Here is a 22,940-nt window from a genome sequence, read left to right as displayed (position 1 = left end):
GGGGAATACCCATAAGAAAGGGGAGGGGGGAGGGGGATGTTTGCCCGGAAACCGGGAAAGGGAATAACACTTGAAATGTATATAAGAAATACTCAAGTTAATAAAAAAAAAGAAAAGAAAAGAAAAGAAAATATGTCGCTTTCCAAAAAGATTTGCATTACACTGGTTATGTGCTTGGCTTTACATTAAGCATGAAATGAGGAATAAAATAATGGGAATAACAAAACAAAAAAAAACAAAACAAAAAAAAAAAACAAGGACTTCTAAACACCTGGCTTTGGAAACAATGTTCTTTATTTGGAGAAAGTACTTTGAAGCAGGAGGGGAGATTCCTAACCCCTATCCCCGACTGCTTCCGACATACAAACTGCAAGGCTGCAGGAAGCCAGCCCCTGAGAAGAATTCACTTCTCTAAACAAAGGGGAACAAAGGGAGACAAAGGTCAGCAGATGGGTCGGTTCTGTAGTGTGCAGTCCTTTTGTTTTGGTTTTAGAGACACCTTCTATGTAACCTTGGCTGACCTGGAACTAGATGTGTAAACCACTACCCAGGACTATGAGCAGTCCTTTAATGTCCACATTGAGTAGTTTAAAAATAAATCAGTTGTTGAGACTAGATCTTTTATGCCTTCATAGATATTGAGAGGAAAAAAAGATGAATTAACCCCTAAGAATTGGAGCCAATAGGGACAAACATGCACATGAGTCTAAGTGTAGGGAGGCAGAGGGGTAATAATTTACAGCTGGTCATAGACACTGTGGACTCTGAATTTAGACACTGGGATTGGTACTGGGAAGAGATACTTTGCGGGGCAAGCACAACACTCAGTGAGTACTGGTCCTTGCTGTCAACTTTGATGAATCCGCAGGATCCACTTCGTGAAAGGAGACAACTGACCCCTGAGAGTTATCCTCTGGCCCTTCTCACGTGTGTTGCATGTGCGCCTGCATGTGTGCACACACTCACACACACAAATAAATAGGTAAATAAGTAAATACATTCAATTTAAAAAATAAAAATGAATACGCTGTAAGTTTGGGCACATTACAAATGTAAAACTTGAGCTGGTAACAATTATGTACTGGACAGCTCCATTAAACGTGCGGCTCCAGGCTCCACAAAAAGACAGAAAGCAAGAAGATATTGATTAAAGTGGAATGCCGCCCTATTCGGTTAATTCCAGGGGAGAGTCTCTAGCTAAAGGTTAATTGGTAGTTATTTTTCTGGACCAGGCCTACCCTTTGTCTTGCTGTTTATCCTGGGTTGGGTTTTGGTTGGCTGCTGGACTTAGGGCTTCCATTGCTGTGCTAAAACAGCAATGTGGAGAAGAAAGGGCTTATTTCAGCTTTCACATCTGCATCACAGTGCATCGCGAGGGGAGCTGATACAGAGGCCATAAGAAGGGTGCTGCTTACTGGCTTGTTCCTCGTGAATTGCTCAGCCTACTTTCCCTATATCACCGGATACCACCAGTCCACGGTCGGTACTGCCCACAGTGAGCTGGCCCCTCCGACATTGACCATCAGTTCCAGGGGATCTGACACAGTCACACAGATACCCATGCAGGCAAAAACAACAATGCACATGACATAAAAAGGAATTTTAAAAATGCTTTACTGTAATTGTCTGGAAGGTAGGTTAGACAAAGATGGGGAAAACTCTGCTTTAGGCCTCAGATGCTGGCTAAGGACACTGTGTAGATTTAGAGTGGGTAGAAGTTGGGAGGTCTGTTCCTGTGTTCCAGAAAGATTGGAATTAGTCACTGGATATCATATTACACTTGGAGGTGGAAATTAAGTAGCTATTTGGGGGGCTAAAAAAATAGCCCAATAATCAGAAGGGTAGCAGGCTGGGGAGTGAGGGGACTGGGGGGAGGGGGTGCATGCCCTTAATCCCAGCCAGGGCTACACAGAAAAATCCTGTCTTGAAAACAAAGAAACAAAACAAAACCTCAAGGTCTTTGGCTCTGGACCTGCAATTTCCACCCTCTCTCCATCACTGTGGTTCAAACCAATCATCTTTTGTAGAGTGCTCAACGAGGGGCGGGGGGGGGGGGGGTCATTTCTTTTCAGGGGATTTAATTAACAGCAGTGAGATCCCATCTCAAAAATACCAAAATAATAATTTAAAAAAATCCAAGTTAAACATACAAAAAAATACGAGTTTGTCCTGAGCCACTAAGATTGCCCATGGCCTAAGAATTTGAGTTCACGTTACCTTTGATACAGAAGTAGCCCTGGAGGCCACTGTAAATGGACCTCACCTCCTGTTTTCCTGGTGAAACTAGAAAGGGAAGCTCTACTACAATTGCCCCTTTATACTATAGGGGAAAAAAAAAAAAAAAAAGGAAGTACCAGGGCTTTGTTGAGGCTAATGAAGGGAAGGCTACCTGGTAAAATGGAAATCTTAGTTCTACCTCTTGCCCTGGGTAGAGACATGACATACTACTGTCTCCTTTAAGAGTTAATTCAGTGGTGTCTCTCTATTACCTGGTCAACAGTCAGACCCCATAGGAAGGCTGATTCACCTGAAGATAGCTAAGGAAATGGGGGAAAAAAAGAAAAAAAACCATTCCCTTAGGGAGTGTACTGGCTGGTAACTTGACACAAGCTGGAGTTATCACAGAGAAAGGAGCCTCCCTTGAGGAAACGCCTCTATGAGATCCAGATGTAAGGCATTTTCTCAACTAGTGATCAAGGGGGTAGGGTTCTTTGTAAGTGCTGCTATCCCTGGGCTCGTGGTCTTGGGTTCTATAACAAAGCAAGCTAAGCAAGCCAGGGGAAGCAAGCCAGTAAGTAACATCCCTCCACGGCCTCTGCATCAGCTCCTGCTTCCTGATCTTGAGTCCTGACTTCCTTCAGTGCTGAATAGCAATGTGGAAGCATAAGCTAAATAAATCCTTTCCTCCCCAACTTGCTTCTTGGTCATGATGTTTGTGCAGGAATAGAAACCCTGACTAAGACACGGAGCTAGTGTACTCATACTTTGAAGATGCTTCTCCCGTGAGGCAGCTGCCTCCAGAGCTCCTGCCATATGGCACTGCTAAGCCTGCCTGCTTTTCCTCATTCTAACTCAAAAACCATAACTTTTCATTTTCCTTTTCATTTCTTCTTCAGCTACTGACCAAATGCCTAAGCATGCTATCCCTGCTGCTCTGGGCATCCTACTTCCGCTCAATCACCTTACTCTCTTTTCAACACACAACTGTTTGCCAACCTCCATGGTGAACCTGCCTGCTCTTTCAGACCTTAACTCAGAAGGCGCGGCCTTTTCCCTTCCTATGTCTCACATCGTCAGCGTGAAATCTTCTGAGGTCTGAATTACCTAGCAGGTAGGACTAGAATGTTTCTCCACGGGGTCAAACAAAACAATCTGCAGAGTTATGAATTATGGAAGAGTGTAAGGCTAGAATATGCTTCCCCATAAAACGATGGAGTGCTGAATGGAAGAAAGCAATGCACCAAGGCCATCCATGTGTTTGCCTAAGGAGGAACGGATCTCAAAGCCATGGCTCCCTTCGCCTTCTCCAGGGGAGAACAAAGGTATGAACAGAAAACACAACTTTGACCCAAAGGGAGCAAGAGTTTGTTTATTCTGAGCCAACTATGAGCTTTCAAGGTCCAGAACATGGATTTACCGTGCCCCTGAGTAAAGTACTCCTCTGTGACAGCTGCTATATAAAATTTCATAGTTATAGGACAAAAGAAAGCCATAAATCAGTGTACTTACTGAGTGTGTTAATGAGCGCTTCAGACAAGAGGGCCAGAGCAGAGTAGAACAATCTCAGCAAGAGATAGTTTTCTAAGGTGGTGGAGGCTAGAGGCTAAATGTAATAACAGATTCCAAAGTCTTGCCAATGTCCTGTAAGGTCATATACAGGGCACCCTGGGCATATACGGGACCTCCTGGTCCTGGGGTATATTAGAAAGCAGACTGAGCAAGACTTTACTGATTAACTTGGCATTTCCCCATGGCCTCTGCTTCAGTTCCTATCTCCAGATTCCCGCCTTGCTTAAATCTGCCTTGGCTTTCCTCAGCAATAGACGATGATGAGGACATGTAAGCCATGTTAAGTCTTTCCATCCCAAAGTTGCTGCTGATCATAATGTTTATAATAGCAACAAAAGGCAAACTGGGGGGGAGGGGTCAAGGAAGACACTGATGTAAAGGTTGGGCTTCCACCTGAGGCACTCATATGTGAATAAAGACTCTCACTCAGGGTAACTGGCTCGGTCTGCCACATCCCAAGTCTCCACAGTCTAGATGTTCTAGCCCCTTAACCAGCATGCGGAGTCTTCAAAACGGAAGTGGATTTAAAACCAGTTTTCTTGTCTTACCAGCTTGGAGGCGTTCCCCGGGGGTTCTGTTCACAAGCTTTACTAACTGAACTTTCTCTGTGCTCTGCACAATTGCCATGTCCAGACTCAAAGCCTTTCTCTTATGTCCTCTGTCTTCTGAAAAAATTTACTGCTTCTTGTTGATAATGCGCTGTTACATGTCCTTGAGAATGCTAGTTTTCTGTCCAACTTTCATTTTCTGTATTGCAAGTACCATGGTGTGTGTATGTGTGTGTGTGTGTGTGTATGTACAAGTGAAACTGCAGTTCATTTCTCACATATACATATGGAATATACATTCTAATAAGCTTGTTTTTTTTTTCTTTACTACTCTACCTTTTTAATCAGGAGTCTATCCATTCCAATCACTCAGGAGTATTTTGTCTTATCTATACTATCCAAGTTCAAGTTGGACCCAGTGCGGTGTGTGCTTATAATGTCAGCTCTCAGGAGTCCAACGATCACAAACTCAATGCTAGTCTGGCTTATATAATCAGTTTATGACCAGCCTGAATTACAGTCTGACTGTGTCTCAAAACACAGCAGCAACAAGAAAGAAAACCACAGACACTCGCAAACCCTTAAACTTTTGGCCGTGTAAACTCTCTTGTCCATCCAGTGTTTTGTTTGCAAGGATGTTGATTTCCTCCCTTTCATTAAGCTCTTTATTAATTGCTTTGCTCATTGCTGTGACCATACCTGACAGGTTTCTGACAGTCACAGGCTACCATGGCCACCAGGGTATCAGAGGCAAGATGCAGTGGCTGAGTTTGAAGCAGTGGCAACATACAGTAGCAGCTTCCGCACATGGTGGCAGACAGAACAAATGGGCAGATGTAATCACCTGGGTATGTCCCGAGTGGAGCCAGGCTCCACATCCTCAAGTTTTCACAACCCTTGGAATGGCATCAGCAGCTGAAGGCCAAGTATCCAGACACACCAGCTCAGAGCACTGTGTGTGCGTTCAAACAGTAACAGTCCCTAGCTGCTTATTTCTGTAATTCACAGGAACTTCCTTAGGCCATGCTATTAAGACAGAGCAAAGAGACCCAATGTTTAAAGGTCCTTGACTGGGGTTAAGTGTCAGGAGTGCTAGCTGCTCATCCAGAGGACCCAGCACCCACATCGAGTGAGGGAACGCTATTTAGGAGACACTCTCCTCTAGCCTCAGAGGGCACTCGTGATAGACTCTCACAAAAACACATTCATAAAAACTAAACCTTCAATATAAAAGGATTCTTTGAAAAACTTTATACGTGTATGAATGTCTTGTCTGCATGTATGTATGTGTGTTACATTGTCTGACGCCCTCAGAGGCCATGCTAAGATCTCCTGGAACTTGAGTTATAAGTGGTTATGAGCCACTATATAGATTCTAGACAACCAAACCTAGGTCCTCTACAAGAACAGCAGGTGTTCTTAGCCACTGATCATCTCTCTAGTCCATTAAAGAAAAGGAAACTCAACAAGCATGCAAAAAAATTTTTTTTGTACATTTCTATTCAGAAAAAAGAAAGCTGGAAGGATCAGCTGTGGCAACCCAGCATGCCTGCTCAATTATCCTGGCCCACTGACATTAATGCGTACCCCAGACCCTAGCCCAGACCCACGTTAAAGCCATTCTCCCAATGGCAAAGTCAATGCTGATATTTAAGCTCCCAGTGATAGGTACATTAAAGAGGCTCAATTACATTTTTGTTTTTAGATTTTTTTTTCCCCTTATGTTGCTCAGGATGGCCTTGAATTCCCAGACTCAAGAGAGCCTCTTGCCTCAGCCTCTTAGGGAGCTGGGGTTAAAGCCATGGACCACCACACTGGCTCAAGTGTGATTTTAACTAGAGGAGGGCACTTGGGTTTTTGAGTTGTAATTGACGACACTCAATAGTAAATCGTGGGTTGATAATGAGAAGACAGAAGGTTTTAGATATAAAAAGTTAGCAGTGTTTCCCCATCTGAAAAGCGATGCCCCCCCCCCCCCCCTGCTCTCTTCCTACGTAAACGTTTTAACTCTGAGCCATAAAAAGTGCTAAGTAAAAATTAGGTCATGTTAATAAGCACTTCCAAAGGGTCGCACTTCCTCCCTGTTAAGTACTGCTGAAAGGAATTCTCTATTTTATAGATGGAGGAACAAGAGCCCAGACCTGACTACACCCCACAGGGTCACGTTAAAGAGGTGAAGCTGCCCCAGCTCTGTGCTCTTAGCTAACACCCACTTGTCTGCATTGAGGATGGCATCTCTAGCTGCTTAGCCAGGTACAGAAGTTACCACAAACAAGAGGCACTTTTTCTTTTTTTTTTTCCGGAGCTGGGGACCGAACCCAGGGCCTTGCACTTGCTAGGCAAGCGCTCTACCACTGAGCTAAATCCCCAAACCCCAACAAGAGGCACTTTTATTCCATGGGCAGAAGACTGAATACACACAGGCCACTTGATGATCTTTAAGGCAGTCTTCACTGTGGCTGAACTTAGAATGGATTACTCTTAGAGCAAGTTTAAGATTCATCCAGAAACAGGACTTGGGAGATGGCTCAGTGGTTAAGAGCACTGACTGCTCTTCCAGAGGTCCTGAGTTTAATTCCCAGCAACTACATGGTGACTCCCAACCATCTGTAACTGGATCCGATGCCCTCTTCTGGTGTGTCTAAAGACAGTGACAGTATACACACATATTTGAAATAAATTAATTAATTAAAAATAAAAGATTCATCCAGAAATTGTGAGCCCACAATTCAACTGTTAGTGTCTTCACTCAAGCTTTTAGTTCTACTAAGTTAATTTAGGAAGGTAGAGACAGGGTGATCATTGGTTCATGTCACCATGAGCTACCTAGTAAAGTCAATGCCAACCTGGCTCTGAGACCCTGTCTCAAAACACAAACAAAACAGTTCTCCTAATCTTATTAATGCTGTATCTTTATTGTTTTGAGACAAAGCCCTGGTTGTTTGGAATTTTTAAATAGTTGAGTCTGGCCTGGGACTCAATAGACCCACCTGCCTCTCCTGAGTGCTGAGATTAAAGGAGTGTCACCATATCTGGTTAATACCACCCATCTCAGTGTCAGGAGAAAAAAAAAACAAAAACAAAAAAACAAAAACAACCCTTTAAATTTAGGAGTTGAGGCCAGACTAGGCTACATGGTTTGATCATCAGAAAGACAGGTGTGGGGATGGTAATAAAGGAGAATTTTAAAAGGTCCTTTAAAAAGGCCAGAGCCAAAATGTTATTTAGGTGTTTCCCAGAACCAAATTTAACATCCATGTGTGTATGAGTGTGTAAATATGTGTGCATATGCATGTGTGTATATGTACACACACACACACACACACACACACACACACACACACACACGTACAAACTTCCAGCTGGCAAATGATGAACCTTAATAGAACACCCACCTCAATCTAATTATTGGTGAATTGAACACTTACCTGCCAGACTCTAATGTAACAAAAGCAGCACATTCTGACCCTATAGGTGAGGACTTGGGGCAGATGTTCCAGAAGGATAGAGAAACTGTTTCCTCCCCCTGGCAGAGGACTAAGATGCATCAGGCCAGGGCAGCAAGAGGAGGCACTTAAGCTTTGCTCAGGGCTACAAAATTACACTTGACTCCTCCACTCCTGAGTAACCCCACTGTGCTCAGCCGTGCCCTTCCAGCGAGCGCCTGGCCTGCAGAGGCACTAGGCTGGACCCGGCTTTCTCCATCTGGGCTTTTCAGTTTGGTTTCCTTTAAAAGCTTATGTTCGGAGTACTTAGCCATGCACCCATCCCCTCATGAATCTTCCTCTAGATGAGGTCTGTGGCCAACACCCCTACAGAGTTGGCTTCAGACCCTAATCAAGGGAGCCCCCTACAAATAAACAATTGTTTTTAAGGGGCCAGCAGCCCATAGAGGAAGTGTGGGATCTGTTTCTAGCACTCCTATCATGTGGCTCATGCCAACTGTAAACACACACACACACACACACACACACACACACACACACACACAAATAAAACAATAAAATTAAGGGGATGGGGGTGGAGTCAGATGGCATAGGAGTAACTTGGTCCCAAGCCTGATGACCTCAGTTTCTGGGGACATGGTAGAACTGCCACTTCTTCACACTGGTGCTGTGGCATACGCATGACCCCTCACGTATATACAGACATACAAGTGAATAAACATAAGAAATTAAATTAGCAAAGGGGAACTCCTACATTCAGGCAACTAGATCAGTCATCTCCACCCCCGCCCCTGGGGAGGCATTAGCAGACACCAAAGTAGGCTTTTTGTATCTGACCATAATCAGGACTGGAGGGAAGGATAGCCTCCTACTAGCTTTTGGAAGCTACCTCTGACATTCGGAAGTCTAGTCTCAACTCTCTGAACGCTGTTTCTTCATCCCAACCCCCTTCCATTCCACTCCCTACCTCCCCACTGGCGACCCTTTGGTCTTCAGGAACTGCCTTTACATTATTTTTTATGCTGCATGGATGATTTGTCATCCTAGTCCTGAGAACACATTAGCCAGGACCTCACCATTTCACTCTTCCTTTAAAACCCCACTCTCTCCTCCCACTGTCCTTCAGTGGGTGTCCCATTAAGACATTTCCTTAAGAAGGCTGATCTCAGTCCTGCTTTCCTGATCTGGATAGAGTTGAAAGCACCTCCCACCCACATTCTCCTCACATTCTGGAATATTAATACTTAGCCACAAGGGCAAAGCATAAACCATGGCTGTGTGTGACCCCTGACATTTGGGGCAAGCAATTTGTGACAGGAATAAAGCATCCCTGCTTGCAACATTTCCTTTATGAATCCCTCTGTGGCAGAGACCCCTGAAATACCACCATTGTTCATGGGCATTCCTGTGTGACTTCTGGCAGCAGAACTTCTGTTCCATGTCACCTGTATCAAACTTTTAGAGAAACCACAACTAAGGGTGGACTCAGTGACTGTGATGGTTGCCTGTTGCTGTAGTAGTTAAGTATGGAATAGCCACAGAATGGATATGTGAATTGAAGCTATGAAAAGACACTGACCTAAGTCATTCTGGGTACCAGTGACATGTTTCATTGGGCAGCAGTACCTGTTTGTTTTCAAAGAACCAAGAAGGGCAAGACTCAATATGTAACAATGGTTACGGAAAAGTTACTCAATGTAGCAGGCACACAACATGTGCCAGATCGGAAATGTATTTGTGTCAGGGTGTGCTACATTGTCTAGACACTACCTACGCACTTAATTTTCTTATGATTGTGATAATCTAGCTAGAGAAATTATAGAAAATCGCTTAATTCTAAATGAAATGGCCTACTGAAGAGAAGTATTTTCTGACAGGTGGATTCTGTCACAAGCCAGGTATTAACTAAATATCCCATCCTAGCTGGATTAGTCTCACAGTCTCCAAGTAGAAGCAACTTGGCTATATGAATTTTCATTTTTTTAAGCCACAGTATCACTGCAAAAGCAAACAACAGGGCTGGAGAGACGGCTCAGCCGTTAAGAGCACTGACTGCTCTTCCTGAGGTCCTGAGTTCAATTCCCAGCAACCACATGGTGGCTCACAGCCGTGTGTAATGAGATCTGGTGCCCTCTTCTGGTGTGTCTGAAGACAGCAACAGTGTACTCATATGAATAAAATAAATCTTAAAAAAAAAAAAGCAAACAACAACAACAACAAAAACCTTACCATGTTTGAGTCTTTGAAGCAGAGTATCAATAAAAAGAGACGGTTCCCATTTTCTAGGTATTGTGAATAAACCACCTGTAAGACTATATTTCTATGTCTTCTTTAAAGAAAACGCTCACCTATTGCCAGCAGGTAAATAAGAGATTCAAAAGAAGATTAAATACAAACAAACAAAAAAAAACGCAACATCTTCAAACAACTCAGGAGGCCAGTAAGACGGCTCAGTAGGTACCTGCCACCAAGCCCAAGGCCCAAGCTTGAAGTTGGGTAGCACATGGAGAGAAAGAGCCAACTCCCAAAAGCTGACCTCAGCATGTGCTCTGTGCCCACACAAGTGTACGCACTAGAATAAATAAAAGGAAAACCCTTTAACCACGTTTACACTGTATCACTTTAGGTTTCTTTCGCTGCTCGGAAAGTATATGGGACACTGAACAAACATTGAAAGCTTTACTTTGGCTGCTGAAATACAAAGAAAGGTAACTCGGGTTGTCATGTATAATCTTAGATTGTGGTTTCACATACATAGTGCTGTGTTAACAAGCGATGAGCACTTTCATAAAAAAATTTATTTCACACTTTTATACAAATATCCACAGGTGTTTTCTAATTATGAAATAATTTTACAATGCTAGTTAGTATAAAAACCTATCAAATGCAAACAGACCAGTGACTTGACTTGAGATGACATTTTAAACAACTCTAAACTCAAACAGCACAACATTCTTGTTTCCTCGTTGTTGAACTCCCTCCTAACCCTTACCAGGACATTCATTTTTTTTTATAACAAAGGTCTACAAACACTGTCAAGATATCAGCTTCCTGGCTGTGTCCTTTAAAGCCAGTGTGCTAGGCTCCAAGATACCCAAGCAAGAAACTGACACTTTACACACTACTAGAACCTGTGGTAGAGAACTTTTGTAAACAAGGCATCATTTGTAAGACCATTTTTTGAGTGAAAAAGCAGAAGTAGGACCAGAATGAAAGTCTTTAATATCTTAAGGTTGTAATGTTTTATGAAAGGAAAAAAAAAAGAATTAAAACTCAAAGCAACGGTGTCACATTTAGCAATGTTTTGTTCTTTTAAAAGATGGAGAAGTGGCTGGGATCTAGCTTGGTTGCCACAGAGTGCTGGCCTGGCATGCACAAAGTCTGGGGTTCAATCCCAAGCACACACCTGCAATCACAGCCCTGGGGTGGGGAGGTATGGGGATCAGAAGTTCAAAACTATCCCAAGCCACATAAGGAGTTCAAGGCCAGCCTGGGTTACTTGAGACCAAGTTTTAAAATAAGATCGAGAACTGCTTATCCAAACCAATTAGCACCAGCTCTCGGTTGCCTTCCATATAACTTAATGATTGTAAAACACAATTTAAAAAAAGTTTTGATAATATATTCAATCTCTGTTGACTATATATAAAAAAAAATAATTGTTTTCCCCCTCCTATCATTTTTACAACCAACCAACCAAGGCGGGCCCAGGCACGCTAGGCAAGCACGTTTGCAATGAGCTAAACCTCCTGCTCCAGGCCTAAAAGTCTTATCGTAGTAGTCACAAGTCACCTGGAGGAATTTAGATTCGGTGAACGATTAGGAAAAAAAGCAAACATGGGGCTTGCTGGTTGAATGAGTCCAATGATATTTAAGAAGCTAGGTGCCGTGCGTGGCATTCTGTCTGTCTGGTACGGCTGTTTTGGCGACAGATGCTCTTCAGTAGTCTCACACTGGATTGGTCTGGATCCACATGGGTACTCACGTCAGGTCCTGAATACACAGTGTTGGCAGCATTGAGCACACAGACCCTAGAGTTCGGTGAGCACGCTCACCTCTAAGAGTTCTGAAAGTTACAGCACGAAGTTCAGAAGTTCCACACAGGGCTCAAAACCATATACCCAACGCTGGGGAAGGACGAAACGTCCTACAGTCAACCCCGCTTCGTCAGACTTTCTGGGTTGGGGGGAGGGCCTGCCAGAAAGGAGATGGTATCATTTACAGGTGAGTTTAAGTTATTCAAACAACCCTTGCATGTTAATAAAGAACTTTTTCTTTTTGCAGTAAATAGTTAAGGTCAGAACAAAAAAAAACGACCTCCCAGGTTCTCTTCTCATTGCTTAATCAACCTGAAGCATCTTTGGCCTACTAGTCAACAGCAAGATGGCTTGAAGAAAAAATAAATATCATATACAAACAAGTGTAACTAGCATTCAAGTCTGTCGAACCTGTGCCTTAGTGACAAGGGAGACAGGAACCTGTGTGCATTTGGCATCAGCAAGGGTCCTCACTTCTAGGAAATGGAGAGAGAAGGCCAAAGGGTAACAACACCTTCTACTGCATATTTAATTTAAGACAGAACTTTCAATAGAGGCAAAGCTATCCATTGGCAGAGTCTTGAGCCAAGAAACATCATCTTGCAGGTTCTCCAGTCTTATGAGAAGGATGCTGTGGGAGCAGGCTGGAATGGCCACTCTGTTAGCACAGATGATGGCGGGGAGAGAACGTCCCGGGAATGCAGATGGGCAGGCCCTGCCCCAGTGTGTGGAAATCAGCCACATCAAAAACCAAGGCAATCCGGAAAGTTAAATTAAGGCAGTTAAAGAAAAATCCACTCTACTAGTCTTAAACTTGGCTGTGCAAAACAGGAGCCTGAGGTGTAACAATATCCACAGTTGAAACTGTAGGTCCGTCCTGGGTGTAGTCAGTCTCATATACGGGGCGCTGAGCAGGCTTTGAAGTCACCTGGATTTCTGAGCTGGGAAAAATAAGGGGGGCTTTGGGCAGTGAGGCTTTCTTTCCTACACCCTCCTCTATGAGTAACTTTCGTTTTCATTCCACTTCGGGGGCCACTTTTTTTCGGGGTTATCAGTGTGTTTCTCGTCGTTGATCTCTCGCTCTTCTTTCCGAATCCGCACCGCATGGTATCGGGGAACACTGTCATCGTACCTAGAGCGCTTAAAGAATCCACACTGGGAGGGGGTGGGGGTGGGGCAGAAAAAAACGAGATGGAAGTTAGTTAATCTGAACACCAGGTGCACTACAGCAGAACATGTAAGCACTCGTGCAGCTAGGTCTATCTCCCGAGTGCTCAGAAAAGACACTGTTTCCTTTAAAAAAAGAAAGTAGCCAGTGGGATATGCAGGGAGAATGGATGTGGACCTGGCAGAACAGCTTCCGCTCTAATTCTTGACTAGCAATTTAAGCATTTTGTGAAACAGTGCTTTAAGAGGAAAAATAAAACCCACCCTATAAGTAAAAGATCAAAATTTCCTATCACTAGATTGTTATAAAACATCTTGTATTTGTGTGGAAGAAACTGGACCTTGCGGTGTAGCCAAGGTCTGCCTCAAACTCATCATCCTTCCAGTCTGAAGCTCCCCTCGATATTAGGCCTGTGCATACCATGATCAGTCTAAGGGCATCCCTCTAAGGGTGTGAAGAAAAAATTACTTTCTATTTTTCACCCATGGATAAACTGTACATCAGATCACAAGTAATTTTACAAACACTATTTGGTATGCCACGTTCTAACGGGTCCCTTTAAGACGAGTCTCTCTTCCCTGGGCTTTACATCCCCTGTCACCAGGTAGACTCACACTGCAGTGCTTCCAATTTAGCAGTTTTGTTAATGAGTTACAAAGTAATTGTGTTGCATAGTAACATCAGTCAGTCATGAATCTCATGGGACTCAAGGACAGCATCACCACACTGAATTGTAGAGCACTCCCCAGTTTCTCCTCTTCCTTTAAAAACAGGAAGGAAAGAAAGGGGGGCGGGCTTTTGAAAGGGAGGGGAAGTAAAGCCAAATTATTAAAACTTATTTACTTAAAAAAAAACTAAACCAAAGTGCATTTTAAAAATATGCCTAAAATTTTTGAAGCGGAATTTTAAAACTTATAAACAAGAATTTACATTTTTTTTCTTTTTTAAAGGAGTCTTTTCAAATTTAAAAATGCAGTTCAGAAGTGGGATCTATGTAGAATGCTCAGTTAATGTCCTTATTTTGTGACAGCAACACGAATATTATAATTATATTGGAGAATGTTGTGTTATAAAATTGCCACGAGGCAAGGCAAAAATCACAATTCCAAGAGTTTTGTTTAGGCCATTTCTCCATGGTCTCATTTGTAATTCAGTGCAGAAAAAGCCACTATACTTATTATAAAATATGACTATTGTCTGTCCCATTTAAAAACAGAAGGAAACGCAGTTGGAAATGTGAAATCAAAATGGCCACATTGGGATCACTGGGTCAATGCCACGGAAAGGAACTGTAGCAACAACTGTAATCCCTCTTGCCCATAGAAAAGAAAGGGGGAACTGCCAACAATTCCTGTTTCCATGGGTTTAAAAAATCAAAGGAGAAAAATATGAACTTAAAATCAGCTGAGAGCCAAGGTGGAATAAAGGGGCTATGCATGTGAAACCCAGTCAAATGCCATTACAACATGTTGAAATAGAACCACCCTGGCACTTGGGTGTTAGAATTTTTTTGCCTGCTGATGATGGTCACTTGGGCAAAGGGCCACATCCTGAAATACTCAAGAAGCCCATATGCTGACAATGACTTTGTTGTAATGGCTTTGGCCCAGAAGAGATAGAGAGGAAAAGGAAGACACATGCTTAGCAGCGCAGGACCACGTCCAAGTCGCAGTAAGCACCCCAAGCCTGGAGCGAGGACGACAGTGAAGACAGAAGAAGAGAGCCTCTTCCCAGGAGACACACAAGCTCTCCCACATGCAGCAGGCTAAGCAGGCAGTGGACAGAGCCTCTGTCCCTGGGAAGTTCCAAGACGAACAAGAAATCTGGGCCGATTTCTCATGCGCTTTTGAAAATTCCGAGCGGGACACAACGTTAGGAACACATGGCTGGCAAACTGGCTGGCAACAGCTCTCTTAAAAACCTAATCAGACAAGCCAGCGTGGCTGCCTTCATAGCTGGGGTGTTGCTCAACAAGAGCACAAAATAACTCACCTGCCACAGAAGATTCTTTGTGCAACAACAACAACAAAACAACCACAACTGAGCTTTCAAATAAAAATAACATAAATCAATCATCAATCAATCAATCAATCAATCAATCAATCCAAGCAAGGCAAGACACCTGGAAACAACTGTTAATGGGACAGACACAGCAAAAGCTGTCATTCTTAAGTTAGCCACCACAACCACAGCAGGTCCCACAGCTAGCGATGAAAAACATTGATCAATTACCAATTAGGGAAGTAGATCAATACTATGCATCGGAAGTAAGCCTCTCTTTATCAGACGGCTGAGTGTGGATCTCAGCCTTGTGGTAGGTGGCATCGTAATGATCTTTCTTATTTCTCTTGAAGAAACCACACTACAAGGAAGCAAGGCATTTAGTCAATTTTACAGCTTTGGGTTTGAAAGCTAAAGAAAAGAGCATCTCAGACTTTAACCTAAGGGAACAGCCGTCACCCTGTGCCAGCATTTAACAGAGTCGGCCACTCAGTGTCCCTACATGAGGACAACACGCACTGACTAACTGACTTTCTATTTACAGCAGAAATCTTAGGGTCATCCCAAAAGGAAAATATACATGCACATCTGGCTGGAACTTAGGTGATTTTTTTTCCTAGCAGGATAGACTCTAAAACGTCAGAACAGTCACATCTGCAGTCTAGTGAGACGAATGACGGGAAACAAAGCCCGTAAGATTCAGTAAAGCCAAAATAAAACATAAATACGGTGTGTTTATCTGCTTCTGTAGTTAAATTTTATTGGAACAACACTGTCTGCTGGGTACCTCTGGACCAACTGCTAGCGTGAATCACAGAATAAATTCCAACGGAAGAGTAACTGATGTCATTTCCCCTGGAATCTGAACCACCATGCAACCCTTAAGCATGAGGAACTCATGTTCCTCCGTTTAGGTCACTCTAGATGAGCATAAAAGTGTAATTCCACTCTCTGCTCTTGCTCCCTTCATTCAACAGTGGGGAATTTTCCTATTCACTTTCATCGGGCTCACAGGCTGTGGAGCTAACATTTGAAATACAACTCGGTCAGTGTGGTGGTTTGAATACGCTTGTCCCAGGGAGTGGCAGTATTGGGAGGTGTGGCCTTGTTGGAGGAGGTGTGTTGTTGTGGACATGGGCTTTAAGACCCTCTTCCTAGCTGCCTGGAAGCCAGTCTTCCTCTAGCAGCCTTCAGAACAGATGAATAACTCTCAGCTCCTCCTGCACCATGCCTGCCTGGATGCTAACATGCTCCACCCTTGATGATAATGGACTGAACCTCTGACCTCGTAAGCCAGCCCCAATTAAATGCTATCCTTAAAAGAGCTGCCTTGATTGTGGTGTCTCTTCACAGCAGCAAAATCCTAACTAATAGCTAAATAAATCTCCTGGCGAAATTGTGCCTCCCAGTCTAGCAACTCATAAAGGAAAAAAAAAAAATCTACATCTGCCTATTGCAGGGTGGGAGCCACCGACTGTACATGGTTACTCAAGCTGAGACAAATTTAAATTGAAAATGCAACTCTTCCACTGTACCAGGCAAAGGTGACTCCTGGTGATCAGGGGATGCTGCCGCTCTAGGACAGTTTCATATTACAGATCGCTGTACTGGGATACAGTGACTTAGCCTATCTCGTGTGTACTTGTGGCTGTGGCTGTCAGGGTGATACATAGCGAACACAGCCAAGTTGTAGTCACAAGAACTAGTAAATAGGGCAGAAGAAAAGTAAACCAGAACGAAGATTTGTTTCTTTTGTTTTTTGTTTGACAGGGTTTCTCTGTGTAGCCCTGGCAGTCCTGGAACTCTCTGTAGACCAGTGGGCCTTGAACTCAGAGATCCAACTGCCTGTCTCCCCAGTGCAGGGATTAAAGGCATGTGCCACCAGTGCCAGGCAAAATGAACAGTCCTAAGATCCCTGAGGACTTTTGTCCTTTACTTCTAAAGGGACTCCTGTGCAAAAGGCAGCATTTATGAAAGAGATAAAGCCAGGATTCCTCTGGTTAGAGTGGAGCTCCCCAGTAGCCTTTGACATTGATGTAGATGGACAAGCTCAGGTTAAAGACTGCTGAACTGTATAGCTTACCCAGCATCCCTCCACAGTGGCGGGGACTGAAGCCAGAGCCTAGCACAGAGTGTAAAGCTTTACTGATAAGCTACATCCTTAAACCCTAGAACCCTTTCTGATCCTTAAATTCCTTGTTTTAAATATGAATAATTTTTATAGAGAAGAATATGAAGCAGTAAGACTGATTTCCATGTGGAGGTTGAGGAAGGTATCTGATCATTTTAGAATCTACTTCAGGGTCTGGAAATTAGAACATCAAAGAAGCCAATGAGATCACTTAGTCGGATCCAATTATTAAACAGCTGAGATCCAGGGGAACGAAAGGATTTGCCCAAAATTGTACACAGCTCAAGTATCTTAACTCTGCGTCTACTGTCATGACTACCCAAGGATTCAAGACCACTAATAAGATCTGCTCTGGGAAAAGACTGGCCTTGTAGCCTCTTCCAGAGAATACAAGAACACCCACAAGTATCAAAACCCCCAATTAATTTTTAAGACCAAATAATTATACCAAGAGCCCTAATACTCATTGGCTGTATTTGACGAAGAAACCTACTGCTTGAGATATAGCTGAACAAAACATTAAAGAATCTGTGTATCAGGAAGGCTACTGGTATGGACGGATGCCAAGCCTCAGAGTATCTCAGCCTGGCAAAGGGGAAGTTGTTTGGAAGAATGGTGCGGGGCAGGGGTAGACTCACTCAAAACAGAACTCAGGAGTATCCTTTATCTGCCATACTCTAGGACACGATGGGAGGAAAAAGGTGGTTTGACCCTATCACATTCTTACTTCACCCCAAACAAACCTTCTGGAATAGACAGACACACCGGGAAGCACTCTACACGTAATGGCACTGCAATTCATGAAGCCAAATCGTAAGGCTGTAAATATCGTCCCCTCACATCGTATCAGGTTCTACCAAGTCAGTCATCAAGATGTCAGTTCCCAGACATTTCTGTAATCCGGCACTGCCCATAAGGACAATAGACCTCCATTACTCCCTGGGACTCACATGAGACCTACAGAGGCTGTAATCTATTGACCAATGCTCATAACTATTTCCTACATACTCTTTTGATGGCATAGACTCTTCATGGGGAGGAAGCAGGGAGAGATTATCGCGCGCTGTGCAGTCAGAAGATCGGGGTCTAATGAGGAACACCACATGGAGCCTGGATGTTCTCCATGTTTGTTACATGCGAAAAACCGTGAGATGGAGTATTACTCTGCCATCTTTTCCTACTACTAATCTAGAGGTGCGGGTGGTGATTCCCCGTGGCTGACATGAAGGCTTTTACGGAAGGGGGAATTAGCAGGAATTTATATTCGGATCGAACTGTTATCTGTCACTTTGGCTTAGATTTAGGGTTTGATCTTAGATACAGAGAATGCTAAATAAAGTAGTAAAATTCAAACTGTCACTTATCAAACAAGCTGAATTATATATAAGACATTAAATGTATTTTAAGAAACTTTTTACACACAAGTAATCTTTAAATGTAAATTATTATGTAGATGTGTGGGTAATTCCTGTAAAAAGTCTCCCAGATTTGCCATAATTTTATGATAAAATGTTGAGAAAGGGGGCTGGAGAGATGGCTCAGCGGTTAAGAGCACTGACTGTTCTTCCAGAGGTCCTAGGTTCAATTCCCAGCAACCACATGGTGGCTCGCAACCATCTGTAATGGGATCTGATTCCCCCTTCTGGTGTGCATGAAGAGAGCAGTATACTCCCATACATTAAATAAATAAATAAGTAAATAAATAAATATTTTTTAAAATGTTGGGGAAAAGAGAAATAATGAAAAAAGGAACTACAAGCATGTCAATATGAATCCTCGTCTATAAAAAACATGAAATTTATATCCCAAACTCAAAAGTGACAAACATGACTTACCTTCCACAGTAAAAACACTAATAGAGCCAGCATCAAAATCCCGGCAAGCACAGCCAGGAGGATGATCCACCACGCTATCCCTGAATACTGAGCTACCGTCTTTGAGGGAAACACCGTCACTCGAACCTGCAGGGCACACAAGAGAGGCCACTATAAACCAGATGTTCACACAGTGGGCACACAAGAGAGGCCACATAAACCAGATGCTCACATCAGTGGGCACTGACAGCTGCTGTTCTGCTCAACTCTGCTCTTGTACATGTTCTGAATGAAGTGTTAAGGACAGACAAGTCACTTCCTTTGACAGCCATTTCTCACAACAGAATACTGCTTCAATGGTCTCCCTCTCTCTCTGAAGATCTTACCCAGAGCCTGGGTGTGTGTGTGTTTTAAAGAAAAGTAGAGAAAACTATACAATGATGTACCCATAATTCCCTTTTGAGTCTGAACAGCTATCAGCAGCTAACTGTGTTTCACAATTACTTGGTTTGGTTTTAAATCTTGCTGTCCCACATGTGTAGTAAACATTCTATCTCCAAACTCTGCCTCCAGCCTTCAACCTGCATCCTTTTGAGAAGGATCACACTTTTAGGCAATTTTCAGCAGCGGAAAGGAAAGGGCAGGTTTGGGTGCAATTGTTCTACAAAGCCCAGATTCCAAAGACACTGAAAATGAGGGGTGAGCTTCGTAACAAAAGGGAGACATTCATTTTTTTCCCCTGGGCTATCAAACTAAAGGCCCTCGTAACAACACAATTTCCTAAAATGACTTGCTACCATGCTCTTAAAACAATATGTATGGACAAAGTAGGTTCCTTCAGGTGTAATGCAGACTCAAACTGTAGCAATGAGTAGTAACATAGTCTAAGCATGTGATCACTGGCAAACACCCATCAAAAATGCTTACCCCCAAACCTAAAACATCTTCTCAGCGATTTGTACTGAATGTCTACATTTCTTTACAGTTTTTTTGTTTTTTTGTTTTTTTGTTTTTTGAGCTGGGGACCAAACCCAGGGCCTAGTGCTTGCTAGGCAAGCGCTCTACCACTGAGCTAAATCCCCAACCCGGCTTTACAGTTCTTAATAACTTTCCCCTTTGGATTCATTAAGCTTTATGCATTTTCATGGGAGTGGCTTTCTATAGGTGTCTCATTCACCGTGTGCCAAAGGCAGAAAGGGTTCACACTCTACTGGTACAGTGAGCAGTACAGAGGCTACGTCAGCTTGCCAACTGTCAAAACATGTACCCCAATTTACATTGTAAAGCCCCCTTTTATTGAACAACAGTATAAATCACCTGGCGAAGGGATTGTCACGACTTTTATAAAACTTAGTATCAAAGGCACTATGCGCCCCATGCACATAAAAGCCCATCTTATAAAGGCAAAGGAGTGATGGTTTGTATATGCTCGGCCCAGGGAGTGGCACTATTAGAAGGTGTGTCTCTGTGGGTGTGGGCTTTAAGACCCTCATCCTAGCTGCCTGGAGGTCAGTCTTCCACTAGCAGCCTTCATTCAGATGAAGATGTAGAACTCTCAGCTCCTCCTGCACCATACCTGCCTGGATGCTGCCATGTTCCTGCCTTGATGATAATGGACTGAACCTCTGAACCTATAAGTCAGCCCCAATTAAATATTGTCCTTACAAGAGTTGCCTTGGTCATGGTGTCTGTTCACAACAGCAAAACCCTAACTAAGACAACACGTGTCTGAAGTTCTCTGAATTTGAAACCCCTAGAACGAATATCTCATTGCCCAGAGAGTGCCGTACTGACTTCCACCTGGTGTGTGTGTGTGTGTGTGTGTGTGTGTGTGTAGCACTTGGGATTGAACCTAGGGTGGTGGCAGGAGGCATGAGCCACATGCCCCCTTTAAACATTTTATTTTGGAACAGGGCTCCACTAAATTACCCAGGCGTGCCTTGACCTCACTCTGAAATCCACACAGACTAAAATAGTGACCGTCTTAGCTTCCTGAGTGGGTTAATTTTTTACTTCCAACAATTCTATTAAAATACAACCTCAAACGGCAGAACCTCAAACCGTCCCTTAAGGAGCAACAGGACCTGAGGGGTATGAGTACCAAAGAAGATGACGTCAGGTCGTAGCCATCGTGTAGCGAAGTGGCCAGCCCTGAGTCTGAGGGAACCGGATCTCACCTGAGTGCCCGCATGAGGGAGCTTGATATTCTGAGCGGCGGCGGTCACATCTATGGACGCCCTCACGAGGATGTCCAAGTAGTTCAGTTTGGAATATTCCTACGGGCGACGAGAGAGGTGTTAGGAAACCGACAAATGTCCTGCCATTGGCAGTAGCAAATTCCTCCAGGAGGTAGAGCCACACCTCTAGAAACGTGCTGTTCCACAGCCTGGAGCGTAGAACGAGAGAGGCCTTGCTGTCCAGCCCTCGCAGTGGACACCTGATGTTCACACACCTCACGTTGACGCTGCAGTTCTAAAGAGGAGACTGGTGGTCAGAACCCACGCTTCTGGGAAACCATCCCTTGTTCGCACAGGGCACATCCACGGCCTGGAAAAATACTCACGAGGGTCTGGTATTTTCTTTCGGAAAATAGAGAAAACTTCCTGCTGTCGTCTATCTGTTTTTCAGGAAGTTCCCGCTTCTTTCTTGAGTTGTGAGACTCCTAAAAGTGATATCCAAAACAGACAAATGCTATGTACATCTGCCTGTTATATAAGCCTCCCAAACAAAGCCAAATTTATAGCATTGGTAGTATTCAGTCCCCTCCCTCACTGTGTGGCCCACTTCAGTGCCAGCAGCCCACAGGCATGGAGGCAATGGTTAGGAGCTACGGTTTGTTCTAGCATGGGGCACTATGAGAGTATTCACCTTCTCATGCTTCTTTTCCTGTCCTGTGATAAGACACCCTGACATAAGAAGAGGCGTGATGGTTTGTGTACACTTGGCCCAGGGAGTGGCACTGTTGGGAGGTGTGGCCTTCTTGGAGTAGGTGTGGCCTTGTGGGTATGGGCTTTAATACCCTTGTCCTAGCTGCCTGGAAGCCAACATTCTGCTAGCACCCCTCAAATGAAGATGTAGAACTCTCAGCTCCTCCTGCACCAGGCCTGCCTGGATGCTGTCATGTTCCTACCTTGGTGATAATGGACTGAACCTCTGAGCCTGTAAGCCAGCCCCAGTTAAATGTTGTCTTCTTAAGAGTTGCCTTGGTCACGTGTCTGTTCACAGCAGTCAAACCCTATGACAAGGGGCTTGTTTTGCTTCAAGGTTCCATCATGGTGGAGGAAGGTGAGGAGGTGAAGGCAGCTGGACACATGGCATCCACAGTCGAGAAGCAGGGAGTAATGTATGCTTGGCTAACTTTCTCCTTTCCATACATCCAGGATCCCAGACCAGGGATTGGTGCCATCGACTCTAAGGGTGGGTCTTCCCACCTCAAGAATCATTATCAAAATAATCCTTCACAGGCATGGCCGGAGGCTAAACACCCTCTAGGTGTGCTTAGTGTCTCAGGGTCTGCGGAGGCTACCACCATTAACCATCCCATCTTCCCTCCCATCATCAAAAGCAGAGAAAAGGTAAAAACCAGCAAGTATTACGGCCATTTTAAGTTCATCAATGGGGAATCACAAGTCTGTTTATTTAAGTAGTTTTTCCTAGTGTGATACTGAAACTCAGAGAAAGAAAAAGATACCTCTTCTGATCTTGTTTCTCCACTCAACCACAAGTACATCAAACTGTTAGTCTACTGAGACCAGACCTACCCCACCCCAGCACTCAGTGTCTGCCAGAGGAGACAGCACATATGGAATGTGGAAACCCATGAAGGACAATAGGAAAGCACAAGACCCTTTGTATGATCAACTCAGAGAGGAGCATTGAAAATTGAAACAGATAAGAACTTTTAACATCATGTCCTCCGTATGCAAGCCGAGTTTCTCTTATTAGCAATGTTTAGAGCATTTTGGATTTACAATTGCTGCAAAGGGACAGTCAGCATGTAATGTAA

The 22,940-nt window shown here is 43.8% G+C and overlaps 1 protein-coding gene across 5 annotated transcripts in view; it reads right to left on the bottom strand.

Moving 5' to 3' along the window:
- Window positions 1-10,448: 10,448 nt before the first annotated feature.
- The window catches only part of Itga6 (integrin subunit alpha 6), an 84,909-nt gene continuing 72,417 nt past the window's right edge, over window positions 10,449-22,940 (bottom strand). For 3 of the 5 annotated variants that reach the window (XM_063282995.1, XM_039104096.2, XM_039104095.2), the window contains 5 exons: window positions 21,498-21,596; window positions 21,296-21,406; window positions 21,112-21,210; window positions 18,956-19,081; window positions 10,449-12,975 (listed from right to left, as the gene is read on the bottom strand). In XM_063282995.1, the coding sequence (XP_063139065.1) occupies window positions 12,817-12,975; window positions 18,956-19,081; window positions 21,112-21,210; window positions 21,296-21,406; window positions 21,498-21,596 (594 nt within the window). In that variant the 3' untranslated portion in view covers window positions 10,449-12,816. Of the gene's footprint in view, window positions 12,976-15,220; window positions 15,351-18,955; window positions 19,082-21,111; window positions 21,211-21,295; window positions 21,407-21,497; window positions 21,597-22,940 lie in introns of all 5 variants that reach the window. The other 2 variants (NM_053725.2, XM_039104097.2) reach the window with 2 other exon arrangements.

Source organism: Rattus norvegicus, chromosome 3 (assembly GCF_036323735.1).
Source record: "Rattus norvegicus strain BN/NHsdMcwi chromosome 3, GRCr8, whole genome shotgun sequence".
Taxonomy (NCBI): domain Eukaryota; kingdom Metazoa; phylum Chordata; class Mammalia; order Rodentia; family Muridae; genus Rattus; species Rattus norvegicus.
The sequence above is the reverse complement of the archived record's forward strand: the minus strand, read 5'-3'. Positions and strand labels throughout refer to the sequence as shown.